This window comes from Dipodomys spectabilis, unplaced genomic scaffold (assembly GCF_019054845.1).
Source record: "Dipodomys spectabilis isolate Male_0828 unplaced genomic scaffold, ASM1905484v1 ptg000023l, whole genome shotgun sequence".
Taxonomy (NCBI): Eukaryota; Metazoa; Chordata; class Mammalia; order Rodentia; family Heteromyidae; genus Dipodomys; species Dipodomys spectabilis.
In genome coordinates this window covers 4901244-4923677 of record NW_024870700.1, presented here as the reverse complement: position 1 = coordinate 4923677, position 22434 = coordinate 4901244, and the positions used below count along the sequence as shown (strand labels likewise).

Genomic DNA, 22434 nt, shown 5'->3' with positions numbered 1-22434 from the left:
CCCAGAGTTCAGGCCCCACGACTGGACCCCCCCCCAAAAAATAAATAAAATAAAATAAAATAAAATGTAGATGTGTATGGGAATTTCACAGTTAACCATGCTTTTGTACAACTAATACACTAATAAAAAAAATTGTCACACTACTGAATCGCCTATAATAGTGTTTTAAAGACATTCTTTTCACATAAACAATCATCTTCATTTCCAATTTGATGGTAGCAAATAACAAGTTAAATACCTTTTTTCTGTTTTGTGTCCATTAGACAGCTGGAGTTTATGAAGGTTTAGGGACTCTCTCTGGAGTTCACAGACATGCCATTTACACATGAATCAAACAACAGGGAAGCTTTTGACTCTTAAAGGCTTTTTCAAGAGGCTTTTTATAGCGGAGCTCAGGTAGCTCACACATATAATCCTAGCTACTCAGGAGGCTGAGATCTGAGGACCATGGTTCAAAGCCAGCCCGGGCAAGAAAGGCTGTGAACTCTTATCTCCAATAAACCACCAGAAGACTGGAAGTGGGCTGTGGCTCAAGTGGCAGACTGCTAGCTTTGAGCTGAAGGGGGGAAGGAAAGGAAGGGAAGGGAAGGGAAGGGAAGGGAAGGGAAGGGAAGGGAAGGGAAGGCAAGGCAGGAAGGCAGGAAGGCAGGAAGGCAGGAAGGCAGGAAGGCAGGAAGGCAGGAAGGCAGGAAGGCAGGAAGGCAGGAAGGCAGGAAGGCAGGAAGGAAGGAAAGAAGGAAAGAAGGAAGGGAAAAGAAAAGGAGAAAGATTGTATGCACAAAATGTCCTTATCAATGAAGAAGAACATTGCAAAACACATATAAATGTTATAAGAAATAGATACATGTAGAATAATGAAGTAAATAGAAATGCACAGAATAAACAGAAGAGTGTAGAGAACAGTGCATGTGCTTATCTCTGAGTGTGAGACCACAGGGTGTATTCTCTCTGTGACATCTTTCTCTGCTGTCTGACTCTTCTCAATGAGGAAAGAATAAGGATCAGCTAGAGTCAGGAAACAACCATGACAACAGTCGGTTTCCTAGTCCATTTCCACGTCCTTGAACTCCACTGATCAGCTTTCCCGATTTCAAGGCAGGGCAATGAAACCTGAAGCCACAAGTCAGGAGAGGGCAAGGAACAGAGTTCACTGATGGGCCTGACTCATTGGCTAGGTTCAGAAAAAGAAAGCTCAAAAGAAAGCTCTTTTTATTTCTTCTATATCTTTAGAAAAATGTTCAGTTCAACTCAACTGGGAGCTGAGAGTCCTTGTTTCTTTTTTTTCTGTATTTCTAGACATGCATGAGATTTGCAATGGAACCTCAGACACTAAATGCCACCCAGAAGACTGCAGTAAAAGAGCAATAATGACATCCAGCCAATATGGTTCTAGGTTTTCCTCCAAATTCCAAATTTTATCTGAGTTACCCAGGCAAAGGAGCTTTACAAATGCATTTTTGTCTGCTGCCCTTAATTGAAGGACATAGGGGAGACAGAGGAGACATTGTCCATGCAAGAATCTACCAAAAAAAAGCTCTTATAATCTATAAGAGAATTGGTATTCAGAGAAGAGAGAAGTTGGAAATCTTTAAGAGGTATAAAATATTGGAATGTGATATATCCATTTAATAAAAGAGACAGCCATAAAACATTAACAAAATGTCAACTGGTGGGACTTAAATACGAAATTTTATAGCTGGTTTAATTATGACTATTTAGAAAAGATAGAAAATATTATGGCTAACACCCTAAACTAGTTTGGATCTGAAATGTCTTCCTGAAGGTCCAGGTATTGAAGGCTTGGTTCCCCAGTGCAGAAATGTTGAGAGGCAAGGCTTTGTTTGAGGAAGTGATTGGCTCATGACAGCTCTGACCTCACCAAATGGACCAGCCCATTGATGAGTTCATAATGTGATGAGCTTTTGAGAGGTGATGGAAATTTAGGAGGTAAGAACTAGTCGAGGGTAGAGTTATTGAAGGCATGCTCCAGATAGATAGATGGATGGATGGATAGATGGATGGATGGATGGATGGATGGATGGATGGATGGATGGATGGATGGATGGATGGATGGATGGATGGATAGATAGATAGATAGATAGATAGATAGATAGATAGATAGATAGATAGATAGATAGACAATCTCTAGCTATCTCCCTCTCCACCCCCTTTCTCTCTGCTTCCTGACCACCATGAAGTGAGCAGCTCTGCTGCTTCATGGCGATGATGCTCTCACCTCACTGCAGGCCCAGAAACAAGTCAAGAAACCATGGACTGAAACTTCTAAAACTATGGGCCAAAATAAACCATCTCTTCTTCACATTGGTTTTCTCAGTGTATGAGACTAACATAATTATTATCGAGTTATTATGTTCACTTTCCACATATCAAAAGTATTCTAATGATGGATATATTAGGTGGAATTTCTAAAAGAACTTCAAAAATGTAAACAAACCTACTTACTGTGGTTTCTTAACCACAATGAAAAGAAAATGTCACACAATTCTTGGATGGGCAGCTGCAATAAACAACTAGCTATTCTCTGCTTTAAGACTTCACATCTGGGGCTGGGAATGTGGCTTAGTGGTAGAGTGCTTTCCTAGCATGCATGAAGCTCTGGGCTCAATTCCTCAGTACCACATAAACAGAAAAAGTCAGAAGGGGTGCTGTAGCTCAAGTGGTAGAGTACTAGCCCTGAACAAAAGAAGCTCAGGGACAGTACCCAGGCCCTGAGTTCAAACCACAAGACTGGGGGGGGAAAAGACTTCACATCTATCAGGCTTTGTTATTTCTCGTTTATTTTCCAGATGTTTAGCACTATGAAAACACAACTCTACAAGATACATACATATATATATATATACATATATATATAATATATATATACATATATACACACATATATATATTTAAACAATGTTAGGACTTGAACTCAAGGCCTATCTCCTGTGAGGCAAATACTCCATCACTGAGCTGCATCCCTAGTGCTACAAATGCATTTCTGTCTGTTCCCTTTAAGAAAAAAAATCTTAGTGCATATTTATGCAAATGCAGGAGTTTAAAAATGAGTTAAAAGCAAGTCAATGTTTTGAATTTAAAATTCCAGATTCTCAAGGACACAGTATCTGTGGATACAAAGAGAATTTCCATTTGCCACAGTCTCCTGCTCTCATTCTCCAAATTGATTTTTTTTAATGTAGATATTGGTCACTTTTAGCCCAGGGCCCAGGAAGCATGTCTTCCTCTCCCTTCCTCTGGGGTGTCCGTACCCACCCCCCCCACACACACACACTAGCCCATTCACTCCAAGGCAGCCATCATTCTGCATGCATAGTTGCCAGGGAAATGTGACTTCTTTCACACCTTTGAGCCTGTCATCACATTGTCTCCTAGGATTTTTCTCTTCCTAAGAGAGCCAAGCTGACACTAAGTGCCCTGGTCCCTTGGGAGATATAGTCTGATGTGTGTTTGTGTGTGTGTGTGTGTGTGCACGCGTGTGCACACGTGTGTGTATACACACACATATATACACATACATAGATATACATATACGTAGACATGCATAGATATGTATATATATATAAATATAGACAAAGAGATTTTGCCTACAAAACTCATTATAACTGTTTCTCCCCCCATAGCTCAGAATGTTATTATACTATAAGACAATAGAGCCAAAGCAGAGGAGAGGAAGCAATCAATTCCTGGAAGGAAAAATGGACTTTATTCTTCCTAATCAGCCTTACTCCTTACTCTGCCCAAGAAACCTTGCTTCTTAAACGTGCAATCACAGCTGGGCACTGGTGCCTCAGGCCTGTAATCCTAGCTACTTGGGAGGCTAAGATCTGAGGACAGGATCACAAGTAAAAGTCAGCCTGGGCAGAAAGACTGTGAGACTCTTATCTCCAATTAACCACCAAAAAACCAGACGTAGAGCTGTGGTTTAAATGATAGAGTGCTAGTCTTCAGCAAAAAAAAGCTGAGGGACAGCACCCAGGCCCTGAGTTCAAACCCAGAACAGGCTCGCACATGCACGCGCGCACACACACACACACACACACAAGTATAATGAGGCCTGAGACCAGCTCCTTGCTAAGGTGCCCATGTATGGCTCGGGCAAGTGCAGGAGGGAACCAGAGAGACAGAGAAGAGGACACCTGGAGAACAACCAGGAACACAAAAATCTCCCTCCCCCACTTCACACCCTCCCCCCAGCTCCCCTCCCGCCGCCCAAGCAGGTCTCTTGCTTACTGGAAGAACCAGAGGAAAAAAAGAAAGCTGGACAGCAGCTCACGCTTGTAATCCTAGCTATTCAGGAGGCTGAGATCTGAGAACTGAAGTTAGAAACCAGTTCAGGCAGAAAAATCCATGAAACTCTTACCTACCATGAGCCAGCAAAAAGTCAAAAGTGGAGCTGTGGCTCAAATGGTAGAATGCCAAAGTTGAGCAAAAAGTTAAGGGAAAGTGTTCTGGCCCTGAGTTCAAGCCCCAGTACTGGCAGAAAGGGAAGGAAGGAAGAAAAGAAGAGGAAGGAAGGAAGGAAGGAAGGAAGGAAAGAAGAGGAAGGAAAGAAGGAAGGAAGGAAGGAAGGAAGGAAGGAAGGAAGGAAGGAAAGAAGAGGAAGGAAGGGAGGGAAGGAGGGAGGGAGGGAGGGAGGGAGGGAAGGAAGAGAAGAGAGAAAAGGAGAGGAGAAAAAGAGAGGAAGGGGAGAGGAGCAGAAAGGGGAGGGGAGAGGAGCAGAAAGGAGGGGAGGGGAGAGGAGGGGAGAGGGGAGGACAGGGGAAGGGAGGAGAGGAGAGGAGGAGAAAATAAGAGGAAGGGGAAGGGAGAGGAGAGGAAAGGAAGGGAGGGGAGGGGAGGGGAGGAGGGGGAGAGGAGAGGAGCTCTGGGTGTGTACCACTGGAGAGTTTTACTTGTACCCTTGCTAGGAGGATGTGCCCTCACAATACAGGGCATATTTTGACCTAGGAAATCTCCAGCCTGAGATACTGGAGTGCTGCATGCAGTCAGGAGGAGGGAAACAAGATGCCTCTAAGGTTTGGAAGGAGGAACTCACTGTTTGTCAGCATCTGCAGGTCTTCCACGGAGGGAGGAGATGATTTCTTCTCATAAGGGATGACTGTGTTCAGATACTGCAAGACAAACAAGCATTTGGCCCCTGAGACATGATCCCTCAATGAGTTAAGGACAGTGGACAAGTTGCATGGGCACAGTACTCTAAGACACAAAGAAACAAAACACTCTCAAACTCGACCTTGCTGACAACACTCAAGGTCAGTGGCATACTGCTATTTTAGACCTCTATTTCATCCTCCAACTCCTGGGGGCTGTCTCTTGAAAATAAGACTTTCCCAATATTAACCAGGAAAAACTTTGCTCCGTCTCAGCAGATACATTCTTCCTGCACTAGAAACTTCTAAGTTATCTTGGAAACCAGGGGGGCCTTGTCCCCCTTCAGGCCTAGAGTAGCAGACAATATTCCCCGAGGGTTTTGTTGTTGTTGTTGTGTTTAAAATTGAGAAAGAATTCCTTCTCTTTTGTCAAAAATGATGTATCAACCCCACCCAAGGTCTTGGATGTTGGATTTACTCCCTCTGCTGGATGTCAGGTGCTCCTGCAACAAAGCCAACATTGAGGATGGGCAGGGGGACCTTCCACCAGAGACCTTGACAGACCCTAAGGGTGCCTAAAGTGGTGAGTGCAAGGTTGAGAAGCTTTGCCTTGTGGTCCTGGCCCTGCCGCTGGCAGTGAGGCCTTGGGAACCTGCCTCACCACGCTAAGCCTTATCTCACTGCTGTGAAGGGAGCAAGCTAATTACACAGTCCAAAAGTCTCCCCATGGTGCCAGTGTAGAATTCTAACACGTAGGATTCAGCACAAGCATTTAAAAGTCACGGCCATTTCATGAGTATTTATTCCACAGGTTTAAACTTGTCAGCTGACACCACCAAGTCTATTGGACTTGTACCCCAAAGGGTAGGGACCAGGGCTTTTTGCCTTTGTACCTAAAGACCTAGCAATATAGCATAGCATTCATTTGAACACTTTCCTAACATCCAGAAATGAAGTCACTTTGCAAAGCTACTGTTGGTGGGTAATTTGAACATCTCCCAGAGATACATTTGTAAAGGCTTGGTCTCCAAGGTTGTGCTATTGGGACATACTGCAGACATTTTTGTAAATGCGTATCATTGTATTGTTATTATTAAGGTGTTGTACAGAGGGGTTACAATTCCATAAAGGCAGGAAATGAGTATAATTCTTCTTGGACAATGTTATCCCTTCCTTTGCTTTCCTCCATTCTCCCCCAACCTCCGGCCTTGCCCACAAGTAGCATAGTTCATTTTTTATATAGTACATATTGAATACCATAGTTGCATTTGTACTGTGGACTTTCAAGAGGCAAGGCCTAATGGAAGGTTTAGGTCATTGGGGGGGGGGGGGTGTCCTCAAAAGAAGTGAAAAGAGTTCTCTCTTTCTCTTTCCAGGTTTGAGATGGGACTGTTTGCTCCTATGTATACTTCTACCATGATGTGACACCTCTAGCAGAGGTCAAACCAATAAGGGTATCTAATCTTGCACTTAAACCTCGAAAACTATAAACTAAATAAAACTTTACTTTTATGAAGTTAATGGCCTCAGGAAACTTACTTTAACAATGCAAAGCTGACTGATACAGTAGGCAAGTTATTAACAAAATGGAGCCAACAAGGAGATGCCATGCTGTGGGGTACAATCTGAGCCAGGCAGCTAAAGATGCAGTATGGAGGGCATTGGCCCAGCCAGAAGTGAAATGCCATGGAGTTAATTAAACTTTCAGATAGGCTCAGCCATGAAATAGGTACCCCCCCCCCTCCCCCGCCTCCCGTCCTTTTTATTCTCTGTTGGTAGGGGGCCTGGGCGCTGTCCCTGAGCTCTTTGCTCGAGGCTAGTACTCTACCATTTTGAGCCACAACATCACTTCTGGTTTTGTGCTGGTTATGTCTCATAGACTTTCCTGCCCAGGCTAGCTTTGAACCACCGTCCTCAGATCTCAGGCTCCTGTGTAGCTAGGATTACAGGTGTGAGCCACCAGTGCCCAGCTATAGGTTCCTTTCAATGCAACTTAATTAATAGATATTAGTGTTGGGTTTGAAGTTTTGTTCATATCCTAGAATACAGGATCTCAAAAAAAAATCACTTTGGGAAAGCACTTTCTTCTTTAACAGTGGGAGGACATGTCAGAGCCCTTTTTGCCCAGATGCTACAATGTTTCTGTTGGCACCCCACACACGCACATGGTTGGGAAGACTGAGTTGTGAGATCATAGAGGAGGGAGGGAGAGAGGAAAAACGCAACTGTTCAGACCTACCTGTTTGTCGGTTCCTGAGGAGCCAAAAGTCTGGCGGATGCCACTTTGCAGGATGTTGGAGATGCCCTCCATGCTGAAGCGCTGCAGGAGAGAGACACTGAAGGAGGGCAAAGGCTCCCTGTCCCAAAGCCAACACCCCAGGGACTTCTGTGCCCTTACTAAGTACCCAGACCCATAGCCACCAGGTCACATCAGATAAATGCTCCATGGTAACCAGAGTCAATGTAAGACCTTGGCCTACCTTGCCTTCCTTGGCTAACATGCAATTTAGCCAACAAAGAAGAGAGGTTTAAAGCAACTGTCCTCATTAGGCACTGGTGGCTTGTGCCTATAACCTTAGCTACTCAGGAGCCTGAGATATGAGAATCAAGGTTCAAAGCCAGGTGGGACCAGGAAAGTCTGTGAGACTGTTATCCCCAATTAACCACTAAAGAGTGGGAAGTGATAGCCTGGAGCAAAAAAGAACTCCAGGACAGCACCCAGGCCCTGAGTTCAATCCCTAGGCTTGGCACAAAAAAAATAAATAAATAAGATAAAAGCAACTGTTCTTTTCTGGGGAGTTTGTTTGCTTATTTGTTTTTAAAATGCACATGTCATAGTCTTCATTTAACTGGTCAGGGACAGGCACAGCTCCTTAGTTGATTCTACTGAGATATCCCCCATTACGAACCACTGGTTTGGAGAATGCTGTCAACAGACCAATATGGTCTGGCTATTTTCAGCCCCAGAAACACTCTACAAACACCTTAAGTACATCCTAAGGTAAGCAAGAGGACCACAACCCATGCCAGTGGCAGAACTCCGAAGACTCTGGATGCCTTCCCTCACTTCCCCCAACCTAGCAATCCAGGAGACACATGCTTATCTTCCCCCTTGTTCTGACCCGCAGCCCCTCACAGCCTCTGCTCACAGTTTTGTTGCTCAGTAAGAGTGGGTGTTGGCATTAGAAATGACAAAATAATGGCATTTGCAGGGAAATGGATGGAGCTAGAAGGAATCATGTTGAGCGAGGTAAGCCAAGAACGAAGAGACAAACGGTACATGGTCTCCCTGATAAGTGGATGCTAAATCCAAAATGTTAGGTGATATGACAAAACTAACAGGACTTAAGAAACAAAGAACTCCCGCTCATCTGGTTGAACCACTACTAAATATCCCCATGCTGCTGATCACATATAGGGTATATAACATGTGAACACCGTTATATATTACAGACTGTGATAGACAATTTGCTCCAGGAAAGTTAGAATGAACTTGTGACTTTAAATGAGCATCATTATTCCAAAATACTGTGAAATTCCGGAAATTATGTAATCACTTAACCACAATCAAAAAAAAAAAAAAAGAACCTCGGGGAAGGGAAGGAGGGAGGGGATGGTAGGGGGAAAACAATGGAGGGGGTAACAATGTTCAAGAGGAAGTGTACTCATTACCTCACTCATGTAACTGTAACCCTCTGTATAGTATCTTTACAATAAAAAAAAAAAAGAGTGGGTGTTGGGATCTGCAATGGAGCTGGAGGCTGCCTAAGCCCAGTCTTCCAACTGGGTTGCTTCTATGCATACCTTGAGAGGCATCTGATTCCCCTTCTCTATTCGGCCGCTCTGCAGGCTCAGCCCTTTCTCTTTCCGCCTCTTTTTCATCAGTTCACGCTGCTCCTTCTGCTTGTTCTGAACCTCGATGAGCACCGTGATGAAGGAGTTCTTCACTTCCTTCTCAAACTCCAGCTCATCCCGGCGGGCTAGCTGCTGCACCAGCTCCTCTGAGAAGTCTCGGATGGCGCCCTCCACCTGGTCCAGCAGCTCAGCCAGCTCAGACCCAGACATGTGCCTCAGCCCTGCAGGGAAAGAGAGGCCTGAGCCCTTGGGAGATAGGTTGCCTTCACAGGGACCCCTTCCAACTCCTTAGAGGTCCCCAGAGGACCACAATTTAGGGATAGGACAGGAAGAGGCCCCATATTAAATACAGGAGAGGAGATCACATGAAGAGGAAAAAGAAACAGCCCCCGCAACAAGGCATGTGGACTCTGTAGAGAAAAATATGGGTAAAAAAGCAGGGTTTGGTGGCTCACACTTGTCATCCCAGCTACATGGGAGGCTAAGTTTGGAAGGATTATGGTTCTAGGCCAACCAGGACCAACAACAACAACAAAAAAAAAAATCACAAGAGTCCATCTTATCTGGAAAAGCTGGATGTGGTAGCACACACCTCTCATCCCAGCTACAGTGGGAAGCATAAATAGGGGGATCGGAGTCCAGGCCAGTCCTTGCAAAAATCAAGACCTTATCTAAAACATAACCAGGGCAAAAAGGGCTGGAGGCATGGCTCAAGTGGCAGAGAAAATATAAACCCCAATATTTTTTTAATTGGGTAAACAGCCTGTGTTCAAACCCTCTCCCAAGAACTAAATAAGATATAGCTGACAGGTGGGCATGGTGGCTTATACCTATGGTTCCAGCTATTCGAGAGTCAGAGATCAGGAGGCTCATACTTCAAGGCCAGCCTGGACAAAAAGTTGGTTAGACCCGCCCCCCATCTCAACTAACAAGCTGGGTGTGATGATTCATGTCTATAATCCTCTGGGGGGAGGGGGGAATAAAGTCCCCAACATAAAGAAATGTTGTGTCTGAGGCGAGAGCAGCACCACTGACCCTAAACTGATCATTCCACAGTTAAATATTAAAATGCCTCGCCAGACTGTATAACTATGGCCCATTAGTATGAGCCAGTCAAAATATTAGTGAAGTAAATAAAAGAGATTTAGAGACCATCTTTGAAAGTTTGCCTTTGATTAATAATGTCTTTTTCTTTTTAACCTTAGAATCTGTTACCCTCCCCCTACACCCCCACCCCACTCCATTCCTGCGTTGCCTGGGTGTTGGCTGACTCAGTTCAGCCTTCCCTTTTGTCTTGCTCCTTGGCACTCTCCTCCTCCTTCTGTTTATTTGCCATTTCACTCTGCTTCCCAGCAAGTCCTCCACTAAACACTTCTCTGTTTGGGGCCTTTGTGTGGCCAAGAATGGCCTGATGGGGTGGCAGTGAACGCAGCCAGGCAGCCATCTCCCGCCACTGCCCTTTAGACGCTGTTCTCAGGATGACAGGCGGGAGTCTTGCCACTTCTTACCTACCCTGGGACCTGTTTACTCTGACCCACCCACCTTCTCTCCATCCCCGACTTGGGGTCCCTCCCAGGAAGAGGACCCTCCTGCAGCACAGGCATAGAAGATGGACCTGCTACTTTCCCTTTGCCTGTGCTGTGATTCTTTTTTTTTTTTTTCATTTCACACGCCAGCCAGCCCTTCCTTTGCAGGCTGACTTACTGTGCTTCAGAGATTAAGAGACTGGATGCTGGAGTGAACATCTCTGTCAGGAGAGGGTTCTGGTTTAGGATGAGTTTATGAGGTTCAAGGGCAAATGCAGATTTACAATGAGAATTTAGCCTCTCCCCACTGAAAATAAGAGAAGAAGGCTGGGGTGGGGACTGGGAGTGGGGGGTGGCAACAGATCAGGGGCAGAACGTATATTTAACATGTGTGAGGCCCTGGATTGGATCTCCAGGAAGGAAGGAAGGAAGGGAGGAAGGAAGGAAGGGAGGGAGGGAGGGAGGGAGGGAGGAAGGGAGAGGGGAGGGAGGGAGGGAGGGAGGGAGGGAGAGAAAAGTAAAGCAGAGGAGGGGAGGATGAGATGGGAGAGGGGAAAGGAGGGGAGGAAGGGAGGGGAGGGGAGGGGAAGGAAGGAGAGACTTTGCCTGTCTTCCACCTCCTTTTTCTTTCAAAATTTCTTTGTCCTTTTCAAATGCCTCCTAGGGTCTGTCTCCATGGTTCAGGAAAGTTTCCTTAGGGGCCTGGGAGTTGCTGCTTTGAAATACAATCATCCAAGAAGATGAGGCCTAAATTCCCACTGTTCTAGAAGCAGAGGGGCCTAAGTCAGCCACCTGACTCCAAATTGCCAAATCTACTTCAGCATAATGGGTTCTAATTCACTTAGCTATGGGACAGTGAGATTTCTTTGTCAGTCGTGGGGCCTGAACTCTGGGCCTGGGCACCGTCCTTCAGCTCTTCAGCTCTAGGATAGTACTCTACCACTTGAGCCACAGCGCCACTTTTGACTTTCTCTGCTTACATGGAGCTGAGGAATTGAACCCAGGGCCTCATGCATGCAAGGCAAGCACTCTACCACAGGGCCACCTTCCCAGCCCAGCTGCTTTCTTTCATAGCTTGGTGGTAAGGCTTTTCTGGGAGGTGGTAAGATTTTGTTTTCTATTCAATTTCTCCAACAATGGCTTTGGACCAGTCCCTTAGCCTCTGGAAGACAGTTAACGCCATCCCAGTGGGGCTGGTGTGTGGTTGTTGGGAGATTATACATAAAACAGGATTGAAATAGGATCTGATAAAGACAGGTCATTCTAGAATGATTAGCTACCATTATTACCATCTATTTTTTCATTGATTTTTTTTTTTTTTTTTGGTCTGTTGAACTCGGCCTGGGCGCTGTCCCTCAGCTCTTCAGCTCAAGGCTAGTGCTCTACCACTTGAACCACAACACCACTTCCAGCTTTTTCTGCTTATGTGGTGCTGAGGAATTAAACTCAGGGCTTAATATAGGCTAGACAAGCACTCTACCACTGAGCCACATTCCCAGCCTCATATTTTTTTCCATTGATTTTGTGGTAGTATCCCTCATTTCTTTTAGATAGTAGCCCTCAGATTTTTCCATTTATTCTGTTTTAGTCTTTTTTTCTTTAGTTTAGTTTATTCTGTCCTTTAAATTTTCGTGTGTGTGTGTGTGTGTGTGTGTGTGTGTGTGTGTGTGTGTGTGTGTGTGTATGTGTTGTCTTGTGTTTTTGTCTGTTTGCCAAAAATGTTAAGTTCTTGCTGGGTGCCCATGGCTCATGCCTGGAATCCTAGTTACTCAGAAGGCTGAGATCTAAGGATTGTTTGAAGCCAGCCAGCCTGGGCAGGAAAGTCCGAGACTCAATCTCCACCTATCCATCAGAAAACAGGAAGTGGAGCTGTGGTTCAAGTGGTAGAGTGATAGCCTTGAGCAAAAAAGCTCAGTGCCCAGACCCTGAATTCAAGCCCCAGGACCATCACAAAATAAAAGAGATAATTTCTCTGCAGATACCAAGTAGGGCAGGTGTTGCCCATTGGTCTGCTCTATGAACGTCTGCTCCAGGACAGTGAACCTTGTGTTGCCTGGAAGAGAATAAGTACATCATCTTTGGCGAGCTCTGCCACTCAAGGAGCCTCACCTTCGTAGGACCAGTTGTTGTTGAAGGTCTGTGTTAGGGCCTGCATCTCCTGCAGCAGCACCGAGTCTGCCTGGGATGAGGTTTCTCCTCCATCATCCTCTTCCAGAACTTCCTCTTCCTCCTCAGGATCTGGGGAATTCTGCATCATTTCCTCAATCTCCTCAATCACCTGAGGAAAGTGCACAAGAAAATGCAAGCTGTTCCTTGCTAGAAGGAGCATGCTGGCTTGTGTCTTAATCAGGTAAGGACAGGTCTCATTTTGCTGTCTGTGAAATTCCTGGAAGAATACCATTTCTTTCATTGTTTTTGTGGAGTTCCTTTTTTATGCCAGTCCTGGGGCTTGAATTTAGGTCCTGGATGCTGTCCCTGAGCCTCTTTGGGTTCAAAGCTAGTGCTCTATCATGTGAGCCACATCGCCACTTCCAACTTTTTCTGAGTAGTTCATAAGAGTCTCATGGACTTTTCTGCCTAGATTGGCTTCAAATTGCAATCCTCAAATCTCAGCCTCCTGAATGAGCCATTGATACCTGGCCCATTTCTTTAAAAAAAAATTTTATTGTCTACACATTGTTACATAAAAGTTGCCATTCAACAAAGCAGTTTATGAACATAATGCATCTTTTCTTTCTTGTTTTTTTAGATCTGTGACCAGGACTTGGACTAGGTACTTGATGCTCTTGCTCCTTGGCTAGCGCTTTACCAACTGAGCCATGCCTTCAGCCCCTACAATGCATCTTGATTAATGTCACCCCTTTCAACCTCCTCACTCATCCTTCCCAACCTGCCCCTTCCCTTACTTTTCTCCATTTTGTAGGATATACAAAATTCTTGACTGCATTCTCCTCCCTTCTCTTCATTCATCTCCTCTCCTCCCCTTGACCCCACCCAACCCATTTCTTGATAGATATTGAATAATAATAAAAATAGACCTGAGCAAAGGCTTACACATGCACACTTTCTTTAATGTAAAGCACTCTTCATGGGAAATCTCTTCCAAGAGCTCCATTTAGATGAATGTTTTATTGGAAATAAACTACTCTTTCAGGAAATGAAGGCAGGGCTGATTGGAAGGGAGCATTTACTTCAATTTGCTGAGTATTTTATTCTAAGTGGGAAAATATTTTATCTGCTTGACAACATCCCCAAACCTACTCCATTAGCTGTCACAATACATGTGACTGGAAAACAAAAACAAAAACAAAAAAGTATTCTCAGAACAAGTCAAAATGGGGCAGAAGACTGTTTCTTCAGAATTCACCTGGACAGAGATGAGTACTGCTGAGCCACAAGTAAAAATAAAGACTGTAAGATAGAAGGAGAAGAAGAAGAAGAAGAAGAAGAAGAAGAAGAAGAAGAAGAAGAAGAAGAAGAAGAAGAAGAAGAAGAGGAGGAGGAGGAGGAGGAGGAGGAGGAGGAGGAGGAGGAGGAGGAGGAGGAGGAGGAGGAGGAGGAGGAGGAGGAGGAGGAGGAGGAGGAGGAGGAGGAGGAGGAGGAGGAGGAGGAGGAGGAGGAGGAGGAGGAGGAGGAGGAGGAGGAGGCGGCAGCTGGGATCTGGAAAGAAGGGGGGGAAAACACCTCAGCTCTTATCTCAATGATGGAGTGGGCACAGCTCCTACACATGGATGGCAAAGTTAGGCAACTGCCAAAAAGGTTAAGGACAAACTATTGTACATATTACTTGCTTACACACATAGAAAATATAGAAAACCAAGCCTCTGTGTAAATAATGAGTGTGTACTGGGTTCTGATAGCTTAGGCCTGCAATCCCAGCTACTCAGGAGACTAAGATCTAAGGATCACAGTTCAAATCTTTCATCCTCGGAAGAAAAGTCGATTAGACTCTTACCTCCAATTAACAAGCAAAAAAGCCAGAAGTGGAGCTGTGACTCAAGTGGTAGAGCTCCAACTTGAACAAAAAGAAAGCTAAATGAGAACTCGAAGACCTGAATTCAAGTCTCATTACACACACACACACACACACACACACACACACACACACACACACACACACACACACACACACACACACACATATACAGAGAGTTGAGTCAGGAATCCAGGGATTCAACATCTGTACTAAGTAAAAAATGACTTAAACTAATATTTAAATTAATTTAATCTTAACTGTGAAACACTGTATATTCTCAAGGAGAAAAGTAACTCTGAGACAGCCTTTGGAAGGCTAAAATTTTTCACTGTTGCATGAAAATGTAAAAAAACGTGCATCACACACACATAGAAGGCTAATCCATCGCTTCTATTTTTGGAAGAAAGGGTATTTGGGATGTTCCTTTAAGTGTTCTGACTCCATGTACCAGGAGTTGTGAGAGAATTAGCAGGAGTAAACACTAGGCCTGTCTCAGTCATCAAAGTCTAACCTCAAACCAACCCAACCATCAGGAAGTATCTTCACATTTTCTGCAGGTGGGAACAGTAGCATAAAGAAAAGTTAAACCTTTTATCAAAAGATACATTGCTTCTGACACTGGTGGCTTACCTACTCAAGAGGTTGAAATCTGAGGATCAGGTTTGAACCCAGCTTAGACAGACAAATCTTTAAGACTCTTATCTCCAATTAACCAGCAAAAGGCCAGAAGCAGAGGTGTGGCTCAAATGGTAGAGTGCTGGCCATGAAAAGGCCAAGCAAAAGTTTACGGCCCTAAGTTCAAACCCCACATACCACACTGCCTCCAAAAGAAAGCTATTTTGAGGCATCAATATAGCCACCACAAGAGCACACACATCTTTCTTCTGTCCTTGACAATGTAGCCAGCATGTTCTCTTATACTTTTTTCTTTATTGAAAGAACAAAAATTCTCAAGAACCCGCTAGATTTAGCTTATAAACTTATAAGTAAATACATTGGGTGGTATGCAAGTGTCCCAATGCACTCACTGAAATGTGCTACATTCAAAGGAGAACTCAACTTTGCCTTAGAATAAAACACCAGGAAGTGGGTACTTGAAAGGGGTGGGGTTAAGGGGAAAGGGGTGGACGAATGGAGAGGGGAAGAATCTAATGTATATCCTAAATTAAGAATGAGGGAAGGGAGGGGTAGGGAAGGGATGGGTGAGAATGTTGAAAGGGGTGACATTGGTCAAGATATACTGTATTCATAAACTGCTTTGTTAAATGGCAATTCTTTTTTGGGGGGCGGTGAGGAGTCGGGTCGTGGGGCCTGAACTCTGGGCCTGGACGCTGTCCCTCAGCTCTTCAGCTCAAGGCTAGCATTCTACCACTTGAGCCACTGCGCCACTTCCGGCTTTTTTCTTTTTGCTTATGTGGTGCTGAGGAATCGAACCCAGGGCCTCAAGCATGCAAGGCAAGCGCTCTACCACTGAGCCACCTTCCCAGCCCCAACAGCAATGCTTTTGTACAACTACTTAAAGATAACTTTAATTTTCAAGCACTCAAAAAGATACTCTTTACCTGATCTGCTGTGAGCAGGGGTTCTTCGTTGATGCCAGAATCATTTTCACTCTTTTCATTGAACTCTTCCTCCTCTTTCTCGTGGATCTGGAGGAGACGAGAGAAAGATAGGACACCGACCATCAGCAGGATGAGGATTCTGGTCTTTAAATGGAATGACACTAAGAGGCCAGCCCAGCCCACTGCTTTCAGAGAGAAGCTGGAGGAGTCTGAGTTTCATTCAGTCCCAATGTGTCCCTGTGGCACAGCGGGCATCAGCAAGTCCAGCATAGTTGGAAAGGGACAATGGGACAGGAGCGGCCAGCACCATTCTGGCTGGAAAGGTTCAGCGGATCTGAGTTCTATAACTCATATACACAGGTCATCCCTGGGTGAACCAGAAACCTTTGCGAGGCTAGAGACACAGCAACCAATTCTTGCAGCAAAGACACACTCAGTCTGGGGTGGGGTAGGGAGGAATCCAGATTTTATATTATTAGATATTTCAGGGGTGAGCTGTTTCAGCTCAAACAGGCACAGGTTCATTATGAATTTGATGAAAGACAACCCTGCAATTGGAATCCAGGCCTTGTATCAGGGATGACAGATGTGATGGATCAGTGTGGGGCATACCACTGAACAAGCAGAACTAAGCAACAAGAAAAAGTGAAAGAGGCAGGTGCCTCTGGCTCATGCCTGTAATCTTGGCTACTCAGGATGCTGAGATCTGAGGATAATGGCTCAAAGGTATCCCAGGCAGACAAATCTGACAGATTCTTATCTCCAATTATCCAGCAAAATGTCAGAAATAGAGATGTGGCTCAAGTGGTAGAGTACCAGCCTTAAGTTAAAAGAAGCCAAATGAAGAATGTGAGTTCCTGAGTTCAAGCCCTAGTACTGGCACGAAATAAAATAAAATGAAGAAAAATATTGATGGAAGTGGAGCTATGGCTCAAGTGGCAGAGTACCAGCCTTAAATGAAAAAGCTAAGGGACGGGCCCTGAGGGAAATCCTAGCACCTGCAGACACACATTCTCACCAAAAGTAATAAATAAAATAAAAATGAAAAGAGAATGTCTTTAGCCCATTTGCTCTGTTTTCTCCAAGTTCATACCTCTTAGAGTCTAAATGTTCACAATCATTGAGACTCAAGATTTAATTCCAACAAGATATTCTTGACCTTATCCCAAACTGTGACAGTCAGTCTTGAGTTTACGTTCACATCTTGCACAGATTTAATTACCTACCCACTTGATACTCTATTTCCGTAAGTCTGAATTAAAAGTCATATAGGGGCTGAGAAGAAGGACTCCAAGGACTAGGGGCGTAGTTCAAGTGGTAGAGAGCCTGCCTAGCAAGCACAAGGTTCGGTGAGTTCAACTGAAAAACAAAACAACAACAAAAGATTTCAGGAAACCTGTCTGCACAGCCATCTCTCCTCGAGGAATCCATCTTGTTTGCTCTCCAAGAGCTAACCTGCTGCTTAGCTTCGCTGGGGATTGTTATTTTTTTTCCTTTCAGCCCAGACCGGATGCCAGCAGTCAGATCCATGAAAGTTTATCCTCAAAAAATGACTTCCTTCTTTGACTTTTTACCTTGGCAGATAGCCCTGACAATGTATGTCACCTTCTTATCTCCGTTTAAAACCAGGACTGAGTCATTACCAAAAAAGAATGTTAAATGAATATATCTTAAATGCCATCTGTGTTCAACCTGGAGAAGAGGTAAGATGGGGAGGTGAAGAGGTCATTTGAGGGGCTGGGGTGCCAGATGGTGACATCTATTTCTGTGGTGGAACCCATATGCTTGTGTCTCTGCCAAGTCTGCCACCTGCTGTAGACACTTGGTTTCCACGACTCCCCACCGGGCAGAACAAAACTCTTACAGTCACACTTTGTTCATAACGATACCCAAGTGGCAGAACTTACCGAAGGACAGACGATCCAGGAGTAGGAATATGGCTCTTACTTGGAAATGGAGATTTTTTTTTTGTTTCCTGTTTGGGTTGCTATATAAAAAGAAGCCTCTGGCAGCAGCCATTTGTTTTCATCAGAATTTGGGGGGTGAGAGGTTGGTATTAAGTCTATAAAATATAGAATGCTCTGTAGCACAATGGATAGCGCATTGGACTTCTAAAATATAGAATGTTGGGCGACATTGTCCAGAAAGAAATGTATTCTTTACCTGACTTACATAACTGTAACCCCTCCATACATCACCTTTATAATAGCAATACTAATTTTTTAAATATAGGATGTTTTTGGGCACTGGTGACTTAGCCTGTAATCCTAGCTATTCAGGAAGCTGAGATAAGATCTGAGGATCATGGTACAAAGCCAGCCTGTGCAAGAGACTCTATCTCCAATTAACCATCAAAAAGCTAGAAGCGGAGCTATGGTTCAAGTGGTAGAATGCTAGATCTGAGGGGGAAAAATGTTCAGGGACAGCACCCAGGGCCTGAGCTCAAGCTCCAAGAGCAGAACAAAAAATAAAAAAGTTTATCTGGGCCTGGTGATGCAGGACTGTAATACCAGCACCCAGGTAGTGGAAACAGGAGGATCAGAAGATCAAGACCAGTCTGGGCTACTAGTGAAACCCTATCTCAAAGAACCAAGAGTTAGGGATGTAACTCAATGACACAGTACACCAAGTCCTGGGTTTGATCCCTAACCCTGCAAAAGAGGAAAACAAAAACAAAGGGAATGTTTACATTTTCTGAAACGTGGCTGATATTAATAATGCACCTTTCAACTTTACAACCTCCCTTCCTAAGTTTCTCCCTCAAAGTCAAGGCAGAGAGGGGGCTTTTAGGGAAAGATTCTTCCTGTTGTTCAAAGGTTAAGAGCTTGGGCTGCAGCCTGCAGGAGCTTTGTCTCCCATCCCCCTCGCAGGCACAAAGCCTGCAGGTTGGAATTGTCAGGATAAGGTAAGGAGATCGACCTAGTCCTGGTTTTCTGGATCCTGTATATTCTCTCAATGCTACCAGATGCTGTGGATCCTGTATATTCTCTCAATTCTACCAGATGCTGCTCTGCTCCATTTGCTTTTGTCATTTCTCATAAACCATTTTTTTTTCCTTTCACAGAGGATGTCCAGACTTTCCCTTCTCTACCAGGACAGGATCTTGTGCAGAGTGGAAAGCTGGAGGAGAACTGACAACACATGGGATTAGAGGCATGGCTCTGATGGTAGAGCATTAGCCAATAAGCAGAAGCATCAGGTACCAAGTTTGAGTCCCAGTCTTGGACTAAAAAAAAAAAAAAAAGAACCATAGACAAGAAGGACTTTGAATAGCAAAATACTTTTGCATATACGTGCTTTATTCCTAGTATGTGACACAAAAATGAAATCTGCCATTGAGAGTTTGCTTGGCCTAGGGGAAAGCTGGATACAGAACACAATTCTTAGACCAGGACATTTGGAGCTAAGTTCCTTATTTATTTATTTATTACTTATTTACTTATGCCAGTACCAGAGCTTGAACTTTGTGCCTCTCATTCTCACTTTACTTTTTTTGCTCAAGGCTCAAGGCACTCTACCACACCTCCATGTCCAGCTTTCTGCTGGTTAATTGGAGATGAGTCTCTCAGCCTTTTCCCTTGGGCTATTTTTGAATTGCAGTCTTCAGAGTATTTAGGATTACAGGCATAAGCCACCAGCATTTGGCTAGGTCTGAGTTTCTTGGTGTTGAAGTGAACTACTAGTCTTTTCTAAGAAAAAAAAAAAAAAAGTCATCTTTTTCCAGTCCTCAATTGCCAGAACAAAGAGGAACTGGCTGCAGAAAGGGGTCTGACCATATGGGTGGGGGAGCTGCACCTTCCTCCTGCTTTGGGGAAAGGCTGAGCCTCAGAGGTGTACCTGTAGTTTAAAGTTTTCAAGGGCAAAGGCAGGGGCAGTGGCATTCTCTGAGTTCTGGTCTACTTGACAGTGTTACACACACACACACACACACACACACACACACACACACATATATTTAGCCTCCCAAATTGCTACCCAGGGTTACTAGCATTTCTGCCACCCATATAACTGCAGACCCAAATGAGGGGGAAAGATGCCATGTGGGATCCTATAGGTAAGAAGCTACAGCAGGAGCTGATGGCCCTCAGGATGTCTGATGACAGAGGAATGCCTGCCTTCCTTGAATCAGACAAGCATCTGAAATAGATGTGGACCTTTCACCGAGAGCTGGCATAAGAGATGGTAGCCCTGAGGTACAAGCTCTCCTGAGAGTACTCCAGTTCCTTCCTCCCAGCTGCCACCTCAATGTGGACACTCAGGGTGACATCTTCCTGGACATCTTCAAGAAGTGGTCCACCCTATGTAACATCAGGACCGTCCTGCTCTCCATCTACAGCCTGCTAGGAGAACCCAACACCAACAGCCCTTAGAACACACCTGCTAGATGGGCACCGGTAGCTCACACCAGCAGTCTTAGCTACTCAGGAAGCTGAAATCTGAAGATGGTGGTTCGAAACCAGCCCACAAAGAAAAGTCCATGAAATTCTTATCTCCAATTAACCACCAAAAAGCCAGAAGTGTAGGTATTGCTCCATTGGTAGAACATTTGCCTTGAGTGAAAAATCTAAGGGACAGTGCTTAGGCCCTAAGTTCGAGCCACATACTGGCACACACACAAGGAAGGAAGGAAGGAAGGAAGGAAGGAAGGAAGGAAGGAAGGAAGGAAGGAAGGAAGGAAGGAAGGAAGGAAGGAAAAACAGAAAAAAAGAACAGAAATGTACTCAATACCTTACTTAGGTAATTGTAACTCCGCTATACATCACCTTTACAATTGAAAAAAAAAAACACATATGCTGCCTCAGCTATGAAAAACAAACAAACAAATAAGAATGCATGGTTTTTAAGATGTTCTTGCAAGAAACCTACTCAAAACTGGTTTTCAGCCAAGATCCCTAACCCAGGCTTTCCTTGTGTTGCTTTATATTTCACTTAATTAGTTTCTCCTTAAGTTCTGTACAGGACTCTGTACCTTGGGCTGTAATGTTAGTTTAGTTTTTGCTTATTTTTTTAAATTAAGTCTCTGGGTAAGACCTTGAAATATAGAGTAAGCCAAACATTTTGATCAGTTGGTACAACACACACACACACACACACACACACACACACACACATATGCATATACAATGAATGCAGAGCCCCTAACATGACCAAATCTTGTCTGGACAAGGGTTAAAATTCTGTTGAGTCCTTGTGTCCAATAACTTTTATTGACCAGTATCCTTTGTTAAAGCATTCCAGATGATTGTATTCACAGGAAAGTCCCTTCGCCTACTACCATCCATTCATGGGTGATTGCTTCTCTGACTACTATTAAGAAAACAAGACTTTTTTAACTTCTAGAGAAAAAAGCAGAAAAAAGAATCAATGTGTTTTTCAGCTCAAGAAAGGGCGACTGTGTCTTTCTACTTTTATGACCAATCAGGAAACAGCTGTGCGGGTTAAAGCTCTATATTCTCACAGCTGGCCTCTCCAGAACATGTAAGCTACAAATATTTGTTGAAAGAATTAATGAGCAATCCACAAAAAGAGGTCAGAAGGTCAGACCTGTGACTACCTGGATACAGTCGCACACCCACAGATAACTTAGCTGCTTTACTACCCAGAGAGGAGAAAGATGTAACTTCTGTCCTGGATTGCCATCGCACACCCACAGATAACTTAGCTGCTTTACTACCCAGAGAGGAGAAAGATGTAACTTCTGTCCTGGATTGCCATCTCTCCTTATCCTGACAGCTATTGTCTGCTAGTAAACAAAAGTTATAAGGTGCTCAAAGAGACTGTCTTTTACTGGGCAATAGTGGATCTGAGGATTGCAGTTCAAAGCCAATCTAGGCAGAAATATCTGTGAGACTCTTATCTCCAATGAACTACCAAAAAGCCTGAAATGGAGCAGTGGCTCAAGTGATAGAGCACCAGCCTTGAGCAGAAAATCTAAGGGACAGTACTTTGGACCTGAGCTTAAGCTCAGTAAGGCAAAAAACAAAAGAACAACAACAATACAAACAGCAACAACAACAACAACAGATGCACAAAAACCAGGGCATAAGTGCCAATCTCTACCTTCCCTGCCTCCTTCCTCAAGGAGAATCTGAGGAACACAGGCTGCCAGGACTGTTCCCAAACAAGGCATGAAGGAATGGGGTATATTTATAGATATACACCAGCCCTCAGCAAGAAAGTGTGGCTCAAGTAATAGAGCACCTAACTAGCAAATGCAAGACCCTGAGTTCAAGTCCCAGTACTGCCAGAGAAAGAGGAGGAGGAGAAAGAAAAGATCACCAGGAAAAATGACTAGTTCTTACTTGTGAGCCAGTGGGGGAAAGCCACAAGCATGCAGAAAGAGCTCAGCCTTCTAGTGCCTTACTTTTAAGTACAAAAAGCTGTGAGATATATGAGAACAACTT

General features: G+C 44.3%; 1 protein-coding gene across 3 annotated transcripts in view; it reads right to left on the bottom strand.

Annotated features, from left to right (window-relative positions):
- Positions 1 to 22434, bottom strand: part of Fez1 (fasciculation and elongation protein zeta 1) — a 50573-nt gene that overhangs the window by 2699 nt on the left and 25440 nt on the right. For all 3 annotated transcript variants that reach the window (XM_042674896.1, XM_042674895.1, XM_042674898.1), the window contains exons 4-8: positions 16031 to 16117; positions 12602 to 12770; positions 8916 to 9187; positions 7351 to 7431; positions 5057 to 5132 (exon numbers count right to left, since the gene is read on the bottom strand). In XM_042674896.1, coding sequence (XP_042530830.1) covers positions 5057 to 5132; positions 7351 to 7431; positions 8916 to 9187; positions 12602 to 12770; positions 16031 to 16117 — 685 coding nt within the window. The remainder of the gene's footprint in view (positions 1 to 5056; positions 5133 to 7350; positions 7432 to 8915; positions 9188 to 12601; positions 12771 to 16030; positions 16118 to 22434) is intronic.